The sequence below is a fragment of the Anarrhichthys ocellatus genome, unplaced genomic scaffold (genome assembly GCF_004355925.1).
Source record: "Anarrhichthys ocellatus isolate YVR2014 unplaced genomic scaffold, GSC_Weel_1.0 scaffold30, whole genome shotgun sequence".
Taxonomy (NCBI): Eukaryota; Metazoa; Chordata; class Actinopteri; order Perciformes; family Anarhichadidae; genus Anarrhichthys; species Anarrhichthys ocellatus.
The window spans coordinates 5291401-5302780 of record NW_022280060.1 but is presented as its reverse complement, the minus strand read 5'-3'; the positions used below and the strand labels follow the sequence as shown (position 1 = coordinate 5302780).

At 38.8% G+C, this 11380-nt stretch overlaps 2 protein-coding genes across 6 annotated transcripts; both read right to left on the bottom strand.

Moving 5' to 3' along the window:
* Nucleotides 1-17: 17 nt before the first annotated feature.
* Nucleotides 18-8460, bottom strand: mbd3b (methyl-CpG binding domain protein 3b). 5 transcript variants are annotated; one of them, XM_031864085.1, is made up of 8 exons: nucleotides 8283-8460; nucleotides 6145-6213; nucleotides 5415-5574; nucleotides 4652-4789; nucleotides 4354-4444; nucleotides 3479-3656; nucleotides 2774-2926; nucleotides 18-1688 (listed from the first exon to the last, which is right to left on the bottom strand). In XM_031864085.1, the coding sequence occupies exons 1-7, from the start codon at nucleotides 8294-8296 to the stop codon at nucleotides 2779-2781; spliced, it is 798 nt and encodes a 265-aa protein (XP_031719945.1). In that variant the 5' UTR covers nucleotides 8297-8460; the 3' UTR covers nucleotides 18-1688; nucleotides 2774-2778. The 5 variants fall into 5 exon arrangements, with proteins under 5 accessions (XP_031719945.1, XP_031719946.1, XP_031719947.1 ...); XM_031864086.1 differs by having other exon boundaries at nucleotides 6145-6210; XM_031864087.1 differs by lacking the exon at nucleotides 6145-6213.
* A 98-nt stretch (nucleotides 8461-8558) lies between these two features.
* LOC116392528 (cytochrome b-c1 complex subunit 10-like) lies at nucleotides 8559-11304 on the bottom strand. The gene is made up of 3 exons (XM_031864090.1): nucleotides 10941-11304; nucleotides 9791-9930; nucleotides 8559-8977 (listed from the first exon to the last, which is right to left on the bottom strand). The coding sequence occupies exons 1-2, from the start codon at nucleotides 11000-11002 to the stop codon at nucleotides 9810-9812; spliced, it is 183 nt and encodes a 60-aa protein (XP_031719950.1). The 5' UTR covers nucleotides 11003-11304; the 3' UTR covers nucleotides 8559-8977; nucleotides 9791-9809.
* Nucleotides 11305-11380: the final 76 nt, after the last annotated feature.

The window sequence follows — 11380 nt, the reverse complement described above, 5'->3', positions numbered from 1 at the left end:
AAGACACACCAGCAGAGTTTATGACATGTGGACTCATTTTAATATGTAACACAATCAAATTCATTTCAGCAATCAGCCTGCTGATATAGAGACGGGATTTTCATGATTTCAACTGGGTACATGATTCACCATCACACCTCGACAGACGGGGATAAAAAATACAAAAGCATTAATCCTCAGATGATAAATTACATCTAAACTCAATGTTAACTAATTTGCGGCGTCACCAATTTTGTGCGTGGGTTTAAGAGGAGGCAGCTTGTGTGTTGTAACATTGACACATTAAAAAAAACACGCAAAAACAGAAAAACGTGGATAGAAACTGTGACAGAAACAAAGCAGAAACAGCTTCAACATCAGAAAGCACCTAAAACGATGACGTTGAGGTTTAAACCCAATACTTTTACAATAGAAAGAGGTTTCAGGTCATTTTTTCCCCCCATTGTGCTCAGCCCCAACATATAGGGCAGGGCAATACATTGATATTGTGGTACAAGACTAGATATCGTCTTAGAATTTATTTATCGTAATATGGTACAAGTGTTGTCTTTTTCTGGTTTTAAAGGCTGCATTACAGTCAAATCATGCAATTTTCCAGAATTGCCAGACTGTTGTAGCCGTTCTATTATTTGCCTTTACCCACTTAGTCAATATATCCACATTACTGGTGATTATTTATCAAAAAGCTCTTTGCTTAAATATTTAGTAAAAGCACCAAGGGTCAACCCTACAATATCGTCATTGAGGTATTTCATCACAAATATCTTGATATTCCATGTTCTCCACATCGTCCAGCCCTATCAACGCATACTTTTTACTTTCCTCACGTTGAGTTGCACGACGGCAGCGCCGATATAAATCGCTTACGGTAAAATACCAAGCAGACTTTAGTTACACGCACGTCACACAACCCTCTTCCAAATGACATGTCTCCTCTTTGGTCAACACTGGACACGACTCACAGGGCGACACAGCGGTCACGAAGTACAATATTTCATTGAAATTACAACAATAAAAACTTGACTGTCCCCTCCCAGTGGGTGAACTACACCGTCTGCATCTATATCGTCAGCCGGCATGCAGGTTGGCCCCGATGCCGATTTAAATTAGCCCAACTCGGTATAGTTACATCTCAAACGGTTCCACTAGAAAAGACGGTGTTTTGTGTCAGACAACTCGTGTAGTGCATCATAAAATTCAGGACAGAGACGTGCCAAAATTACACAACATTCATTTCCAATCTGCCCAAAAACAAAAGAAAAAAAAAAAGCACCCAATTTAACTTTTGCCGACATAAAATGTTTGGATTTGACACGAAAAATACAAACCCATTCAAAGCCTTTCAGTAAAAAACACTCTTTTCATCAAACACTAATTTTGACACACTATAGATAAGTTATTTAATATTTTAAAGTTCAAGAAAATATTTAAAATCTCCTAGTCGAAGGTCCACCGAGCTTTAATTTAATTGCTGTTGAGGAGTCCTGTCCAGTGAACGACGATGAACAGACGCATGTGAGACTCCCGAGTGTTTTGGGTTCAAGCGAGGGGAAGACAGCTCTCTACTGGACTGGTGTAAGTTGGGGTGAAGTTGGACGCAGATACACGGGGACAGTTCATCGGGGCAGGACTGCTGTGTGGCTCCTACTGTTCATGGTCGTGTGTGTGTGCAGACGTTGAACAAATCCCTACAAGAGGAGAGGATTGGCAATTAGAAGAAACATTCTCTATTTTGTTTTTGAATAGCTCGGTTGCATCTTATACATTATTATGTAATAATTCATGCAGTAAGTACACAACCCTGCAACACTCTATGTTAAGGTCCTTGTAATAAGCTTTAGTTATAAGATGCTTATTAACATTATGCGTTTAAAGGGAGGCACTAAAGACTTAGTGTTAATAATAGCATCATAAACATGTGTATTGTTAAGCACTTATAACAACCTTGTTAACAGACTGCTTAAGAACTTTAATAAAAGCTTTATTAGTTCCTTATAATTCTTTATATCATTACAAACAGATTAACTAACTTTTATAATGTCATTGTTTAAGTTTTTAAAAAGCTTTTTTTGTTAGTTTAATAAGGAAATGGCTGTCACATGCGGCCTAAATGAGAACGTTCTATATATATATATATATATATATATATTAAATTAGTCCAATTACAGCATCATTTAACAATGAGGTTAGTTGCGCATTGTATAAGACATTCTGATAAAAGTGATATAAAATATCACGAAACCCATCAACAAATGAAATAGTGCAATCGTAATATACTTTGTCTTTAACAATCTACAATTTACCGTTCCTTAATAAGGCATTGTTCTTGGAGAAAGCATTGTCAACTGGTAATAAATGCATAATAAAGTATGTATTAATCTTAATAAATCAACAAAAAAAGCTTATTAAAAGGTTTATAAAATAGATTATGGGTAAGTGCTCATAAATGCCTTGTAATCTAACAATAAATGTGTTTATGTTGCAATTAACACTTAGTTTCATTAACACAGTATAATGTTATTGGGCATCGTGTAAGGGCGTTATTACCTATTAACTAACGCTTATTACAAGGACCTGAATATAAAACATTACCCAAAGCTCATGATATGCCTTTGAGATTCAGCAAGCTACGAATGTTTGCAAATTTCCTTTAAACGACATTAATTTCATGAGTTGCTTGGTTTTCTGTGAGGGCCACAGGTGGGATAGAAGGTCATACATCGTCTATCGTCTAAATAATTTGCTCATGAGCCTAAATTGCCCCTTTACCAACCTGTGCTATACACTCTCCATATCTTCACTGCTGTTGCCTTCGTCTTTCAGAGCCTCTCCCTCGCCGGCGGCCTCCTCGACGTGAGCCAACATGTCCGCCATCAGAGCCTCCTCCAGCCTTTTCCTCACGCTGTACACCAGCTCCTCCTGTTTCCTACACACAAACACAACAGGAAGCGGTTACAGTTGGCAGTTGCAGCTGCCTATCGCAGCCAGTGAATCAGCACAGAACAGATGGTGTGTGTTTAAAAAGAGCGGGGGTCACTTGTTATGGACCGCTGAACAGACTCAACTTTGGGGGAAATCAAAGACGACAAAAAGTCAAAAAGAAATGTTCACGGTCAATTCCAATTTGGAAGATTTCTCCATTATGTCTTTGCGACTAGTTGTTATTGTGCTTCAGCATTTAAAATAGAAGCCAATATTTCATGAACTGGTAAATCGTATAACATATGCCATTATTCACCCTGGCTGAGTAGTCATTTCTTATCTTTAAACACACTGAAGGATATCGGAAGATTTGTAACAACTTTTTTTCAACTGCCACACATGCTGATACATTTTGCTCAAAGCCAGAAAGGCAAAAAAGTTCAAACAACAAACAGGAACAGCATGTTGGATCTGACAAGATATTGGCTCCAGCAATGAATTATCAGGATCTAAAACTGTAAAAGAGAAAAAAAAAACAAAAAAAAAAAACAATCACCTGATGTCCTCATCGGTGACGATGAAGGCCTTGCACAGCGGCTGTGTAGTGTTGAGCCAGACTCCTGGGTTCTTCTCCACAGCAGCAGACAGTTGGCCAGTGATGGGAGCGGCGCTGGTGTGCAGAGCGCTCGCAATAGCCGACAGGAGAGTCTTGTCTGAGCAGCCTGGACCAACACCTGAAGGAGCAAACGGGTGGCAGAAGACATTTGGAAGGAACATCACAACTGTTACTCCTTTGTTATAGTCATCTAGTGTTTTTTGTTCTTCATAAAAACACACAACTCAAAGGATTAGGAAATAAAAGATTGCAGTTTTATTGATTAATAAAATCACGTCATAGGTAGTTTTAATAATAGGTAGCTGCTTAGAAGTATTTTAAACAGGTCATAATTCATCTCTAATATCTATTTATGTTGTTGTGAAAACATCTCCTTCAACCAACTATGTTTATTTAAGTTTTTCACCAAAACTACATTTTACGAGATTACAAGTGAACGCATCATGGTAACCTTATAATTCAGCCTGAACGCATCACGATGTAACTGAATGACAGCGCTGCTGCCATCGTTAAAAGCTCTTCTGTCAATTTCAACACAGGTTTAATGTTCACAGTGTAACATTATCAGGGATCGGCAAACAGAAAGCATTAATGCCGATCTCCTGATCGCATATTTTTGCTGAATATCGACCGACAACAATCGTCAGTAAAACTTTATTTCAGACCACGATGGTTAAACTGTGTAATTTATATGCGGTTCAGATGCGTGCCGAACCGCGAAGGGGGATCCGTACGAATCAACAACGGTCCCTTATACCACAATAACCTGTTGTTTATTTTGTCTGAAGAATCGGTGACTAAATTGTGTACATTACCTTGCAGGCCTTTCGGTAGTTCCATTGTTTTCACCAGCTCCTCTGCAATGTCATAAGCATTGAGACCACCGAGTTTCTTCTCCCAAAAAAGCTGTTGACAAGAAAAAGAAAGAAACAAAGAGAGTAATATTAACTGCAGGCAGTTTTGAAACTTAAATGAAAATATTCTGCTGCTTCGAGTGAAACAAATGCATCAACGTGTTCAACTTCAAGTCTGTCCACTTTCAAAGTAGCACATTTCTTCTGCATGAGATTATCATGCGTTTGCGATACGTTTGGGATGATGTTGACCGTTCACCTGTCTGGGCTGGTCGACAGCTTTCTGAGGATCCGTCTTCACTTTGTTGTTTGGGTGGTTGGTAACCTTGGTCACAGGCTGCTTAAAGATGGAGGCCGTCTGTCTGACGGGGAGCGACGTGTTCAAGTCAGGTTTGCCCTTCAACATATCAAACACAGCGCGAGGGAGGATGAGTGGCCAGGAGATTGTAAAAGAGACAGAATGTGATGCGTTTTTCCACAAAACTGTTGATTACAACCACACAAGAAGACACATATCTCATACAGCTTTTAGAGGCCGAACCCTAAGTCAGTGTTCAAACTAGTTAACTCATCTGAGACTCCAGGTCCATGAGAAAAAGTGATTATTTCGAGATTTTTTTTTTTTTTTTGAAAAAGCTAGTTTAATACTATTTCTTCTCTCCAGCTCTGATGTGGTTGAAATAAAACATCAGTTGAGCAGTTTCTGTCTTATTTAACCTACATGGCCAAATGTAAATAAACATGTCATGTCTATACTAGTGAAAGCTTGACAAGTAATATAAAATGTTGTTCTCACATATGTTCTTATCTTATAGGTTTTTGTCATGTATGATCTTTTGCTGTGTTATCTTGAAGCATATTGAGTCTACGCCTGTCATACGAAATGTGCTTTATAAATAAACTTGACTACATGACCTTTATGCGAGGGTGTTTCACTGGCAGTGATCTCTTGAGGCTTCATCTTGCTACACTTTGTGTCCAGGTCACCATTAGTTGTGTTCGTCAGTGTCCGGTTGTCTCACCTTATTCTGGTTGTTGTTATCATAGCGCAGTCTCTGGCGGTTCTTGTTCAGCTTGCTCATCAGCATCTTCCCCGTGCGGAAATCGAAGGAGCTGAGGTCCATCTGGTTCCCAAGATAACGGGCCAGCTGAGGCTTGCTCCGAAACTTCTTCCCAGATGGACTGTGGCAGGGAAGGCAGAAGACATAAGAAACCACTCTACTCATATCATCTCTTACAAAAACAGACAAAAAAAAAAAAAAAAAAATGTCCAAGACAAGAGATGATGGCAGGGAAACAAAAAAACTTCAAAAACACAGAAAAAGTACAAAACAAGTATCACAACATGCAACAAGTCAAATGCAAACAGAAGCAGAGCACATTCAAATGAGCAACGGCACTGAAAATCACATTACTGTGTGAAATGGATCTTTGCTGACTACCTTAACCCTTGTTATCTATTACAAGCTGCACACAATATAGTGTGAAGAGCAGATAGGACAATATATATAAAAACACATTCAACAACATTGTTCATAAAGCATTCAAATGAACCTCCAAGAACCAGTGAGCACAATGTCAACATGGCAAAAACTAACACTTGTAGCTCCACTTGTGGGAGCAAACACTATTATAAGCCTGAGCGATGACCAACAAAAAGGGCCGACTGTGGGTGGATACGTGCTAGTAAACTCATGCAAATGTTCTTACATCACAGTTAAACACCAGTATATGAGTGGACGGTTAGCCTACCACAAGCTATACAACCGACCCGCCTCCCCCCTCTCTTGCCTCTGTTCCTCATCATGCTCTTCTCCTCTGCTAAATGAAAACAAAATCTGGCGTTTGTTGGTTCACTTCAAATGGGGAATGAAAGAGTATTAACTGAGATGACACTGAGTTAGATTCATTAAACAGGCCTCGCCAGGCGTGAGCTGCTACTGCTACTAGCCCACACGGTTGGACAAACTCTTATCTCAACTCTTGTGAGAGGAGCTGGCCTTGTTACCAGCCTTGTTACCAGCCTTGTTACCCCCCCTCCCATACCCATCTCAAACTTTATACCGCCCCCCTCCCTCTTTATCACAACCCTGTCTGTTTCCGTCCGCAAACTAAGTGTCTTGTGCACCTGTAAGTTTTGCAAGCCCTCGGTTCGTTTAGTACCTAAAATAATAGACATCGCTTTTTCCAGCTGACAAACCCGACTTTCTGGTCACTTCTTCCATTTTCCAGCCCTTGGGGAGAGCAGTGCAATCCCACCTTTTCTTCTCCATTTCCCACGCGAGTAGCCTATAAATCCACTAAAAAGTTACTGCGCATAAACAGATTAGATTTCAGGATTATTATTTTTTTTTTGGCCTATCGCTTCTTACGCTTTTGTTTCGACCATATTACAACATGCTTCCTCTGTAATGGGATCTCCCTGCTAACAACGTATCGTCTCTTTGTCGTCGCGCAGATCACTCCGCCGTAGAACCGCGGCCACATCACTACCTGCCTGTCTAGGCCGGGGGCACGAGGGCTACATCCGCAAGGAAAACAGAGGACGACGCGGCTGCGTCAAGGTTCGGGACGAGACAGGAAGTTAGCGCGACTGTGTCACGGAATAAATTTACCGACAGTGAGAGCGATATAACTTTACCCGGTTTGATGTTAAGTCTCAAAAAGCCCCAGTTAAGCCCTAAACGTTATATTCAATTCAGAAAATGAGTTTTAAAAGTGTATTCAAAGAAGTCCAGATTAAATCATTTTTTCTACATTATGTTATTGTTTCTTAGTACTGTATTTTCTCAATCTAAATGTGAATTGCCTCATTAGATTAAGGGAATATAACACATTAGTGTCCAGCAACTACTATACAAAATAAAATATTTTCGAAAAGTGAATAGTTAAAAACTGCACTGTATTCTACATGAATTCATTGAATGTGTGTGATGATGTAACTTCATTATTGACCAATGGGGGAAATATTTTGACAAAATAAACTTTTACTTAAGGTGCACTTTCAGAATTTTGTCTCACTCCATATTTATTTCAAATATTCAAGCATGTCTTTGAATATAGTTCTAATTTTGTTACTTGAGTAAAAATTTTTTTTTATTTAACCATTCCAAGAACCGGATCTATCAAAATACGTTTTTGACCGTTAGTCTTTTATTTCGAAATGTTTTACCGGAAGTGTTATTTTCTAGCTTGCTGGTGGTAGCCAGCTACACCAGTTAACCTATGGGAAACAAAAATTAAGCTACTGCTACAAATAGACCGTAAACAGTAATCATGTAGATACACAGTGAAAACAATGATGGACGCCGCTGAATAATAACATCGACTAGATATATAACAAAATAGCGTCCTTCACTTGTAGCTTTCTCAGTAACTGAAAATGAAAGTTTCATGTTAGCTACGTGAAATAGGAGAAGCCCTTTTCACCACGACAATGTCTACCGTTGTCATTCAGACTTGAAGCCGGCTTTTATGAATGAACAAAGTCGATCTTGACGATTAAACGCAGACACCATTTTAAAAGCATATCATGCATCTATGGAGGCTTTGTGCATGTAACGATGCAGAGAAGAAAACAAAATGTGATTCTCTTTGTGAGATTAAAATCGTATCTCGACATTAGTCGACGCAGCGTACCGACTCCGTGGTTCATTTCAACATTAGCTGCAAATATCAGGACAGTTTAATCATAGTACAATGACCGACATCCTAGCTTAAGACCACAGCATTTCTATTTCCAAATGCGAGACCACTGAGGTCATCTGGCGTATCGATGATAAACATACTTTCAAATATATTACGAGAACGACATACAGCGTAAAAAAACGCTACAATAACAATTAATACAGTTGTTGTGGGTTTCATTGCCCTTCAGATGATGTACTTACTCGTTTTTATCCATCTTGAAGACACTATCGTTTTCTCCCTCTCGCTATGTTAAATCCCTTCTCTCCCCTCTCCTCTTTCAGTCCCCTCCCCCTTCGATGGGAGAAATGAAAGACATTATCCACGCAAATTTCGCAGTCTGGCCGATAAAATGAGTATCGTGTCTGGGGCGAACCTGGCGTATTCTCAGCGTGCAATTGGGCCCATAACAACTCGGTGAATTCGTGTGAGTCCGCATGAATACGGAATTATATTATCACAACACTTTACATATACAATGTCGGTAAAAACATTTTTATTTCACACTACTTTTACAGTACAAATAGTAGAGACCAGTTGGCAAATATCATGTGTGCAAAGCCACGCTTTTACAACTGCTCCATGCAAAAGAAAATTAAAGTATAATCTTTCTTTTTTTAGCACTAAAAACCAAATAGAAAAATACTCTCAACATCAAGCAATTGAAACAAAACATTTCAATAGATGACATTTTGCAGAATAACTTGACACATTGGGGGACAATTAAAGATTTATTCACATTAAATAACACTGGATCAAAAGCAGCATTTATACAGAGTGCATTTCTTCGTCCAAACTCCTAACAAGCCCTCAGCGACTGATTGTTGAGCGAGGGCATCCTACTTAAGCTTGCGTTGTGTAAGCAATCCACCCGTGCACCCATTCCCAAGCTCTGGTCCTGTAGGCAAGACACACAGCCCATTTGTTAGCAAAATGTACATCAACACATCTGTTTGAATGTGTAAAGAAAAAAAAAAAAAACACAAATCTTGTCTGCCTCTGAGGTTGGATTTCTGACAAAACCACATCCAAGTAGGTGAAAGGTGTAAAAACTTTAATAGGGCTTAGGAAAAATCAACATAATGTCTACAGTGTGGTGTTACAGTGGATATGATGGATAATGTCTGGGGTTTAGGTTGCAAAACAAAGTATTATAATGTATTATAATCATGAACTGAGTAAACAAATTGATCATTTAAAAATAGTCAAGCCCTAACCACTACACCCCAACAATACAATTTAACAATTCATATTCAAAATGAAATCTGTCAGGCCAGCTGTGCTGAATGCATACTTTTTCTAAACTTTTATTTTGTCATAAACTGGCTGTTTCTTTTTTAAAACTAGTCTGACCCTTTTGCAAAGCTTTAAGATTACTCAGAAGCATAAAGCTGTTTTGTTGTCATCTAACAAGCTCACAAGAGCAACAAGAACTCTCCGGCCTTTATTCTCAGCCTGGAGTAAACTTTAGTTAGTGAGCGCTACAGGTGTTTTAGAATAAGAGTGGCCACAGCAACTTTAGCCAATACTCAAAAGAGTGTTTTAATTTGAATGTTCAGTTCCAACACCTGGCATGTTACACCTGCCTGATCTTATCAGGAGTACGTGGGTGTGGCTAAAGCTGATGAGCAATCCAACTGAACATGGCAAACAAAGTATGTGGACAAAAGCTCAGTTAAACGGGTGTTGATTATAATAATAATACACTCACAATTTCATTGTGTGGGAATTTACTCATCGTCGCTAAACTTCCCTTTAATGTACGGCACATAGTCCAGAACCAATCGCCAGTCTGTGAAGTGAATGAGCGCCACTCCACCAACTGTTCCCCAGGCCACCATATTTGGTACCCTAAATGGAAAAGAAAATGGCGCTTACAACCATTGTCAGAATAATGTTTTTAAGTTTCAACATGCACACTTCCCCAAGTCAATGCACAAAGTGACACAAAAATGGTGGTTGTGATTCACAAATGGCTACTAAACTTAAAATAAAGATTTTTCTATCCTAGTAAATGTGCTATTTTCACAAGATCATAAATATTATTGATAGTATAAATAATACCTTTATGGTAACTGACAATAGGAACCAAATTAACTATTGTGCATAGGCAAAAGCGATATTCCGGTTTACACAAAGGGTCAAATAATAGATTAAAACGTTTTGATGATCGATTAGTACACGTTCAATAATGATCTTTACAAATTACTGTTCAACAGTCGCATCTGAGTTTTTCTGTGTGCACTTTGCAAGGTCAGCTATAGTGCTGTACTCACTGTTTGTGGAAAAACAAACAGCTGTCAAGTTTAGTTAACTCTCATGAGTGGTCAGTCGTACGCTATCATATTTGAGGAAGATAATGTTATGTAAAAACATGCATCTCCTTTTATCATATTGACATCTATTATATTAACTGTGATTTTACATCATTTAGAGGTTTATCAGACTAATAAACTGGTCACATAGTTCATGAATTAACTGAGATGCTTCTATGTTAGCAAAGGACTATGAGCACTTCAGTACTTAAAGATATTGAATATTAAAATAACTTTGATATGGTTAACTAGCTATTAAATCTCTGATATATAAGACATGATACAAATCTTTATAGTGTCGGTGTAAACAAACTAACAACTAACCTACCGTTAGCTGTTCAATTACAGTAGACAATTCAGCATCGTTGGTTATAGTAGCATTATGCTAACTAGCCCAGCTAGCTAAATCTGTGGGAAATAACAGCAGGCTAAGCTAAGCGGGTCACCAAGAAGGACACAACCGTTGTAGTATTTTTAACATGATGGAAGCACTACAAAACATTTTTTCTAAAACAGTACTCCACCTTTGTTGATGGTTTAACTTACCACGTTCTTAGAATAGTTATGTACTTGGCACCGACGAGTTTATTAAGTATTTTTTGCACCATCCTGACCTTCTCTCAGTTGTAGTTCTTTACTCGTTGCAATGTTTTCTCGCGCCGATGCCCGTGAAGGACCCCTGAGCTGCCTTTTTTATGCCTGTTAAAAATAAACTGGCTACGTGCAGCTACGGTTCATTTCAGGCCACCACTTCAAAGGTCTCCGTTTACAACAGAGTTGTTTTCAGGACTGTGCTCTGTGTTGGGCAACCATGTAGCTAGAAGCAATATTGCAGTATTGTGCGTGTTGACTTTGAGAAATCAACTGGTTTTAATCATGTCTTGAATTTAATGTGGTGCCTTGGTTGCGTAATCATGAATCATAAACGCATTTGTGATCCCCAAAAGGCTATTGACAAAGGCAAATATGAACAAATTCATTTTCCG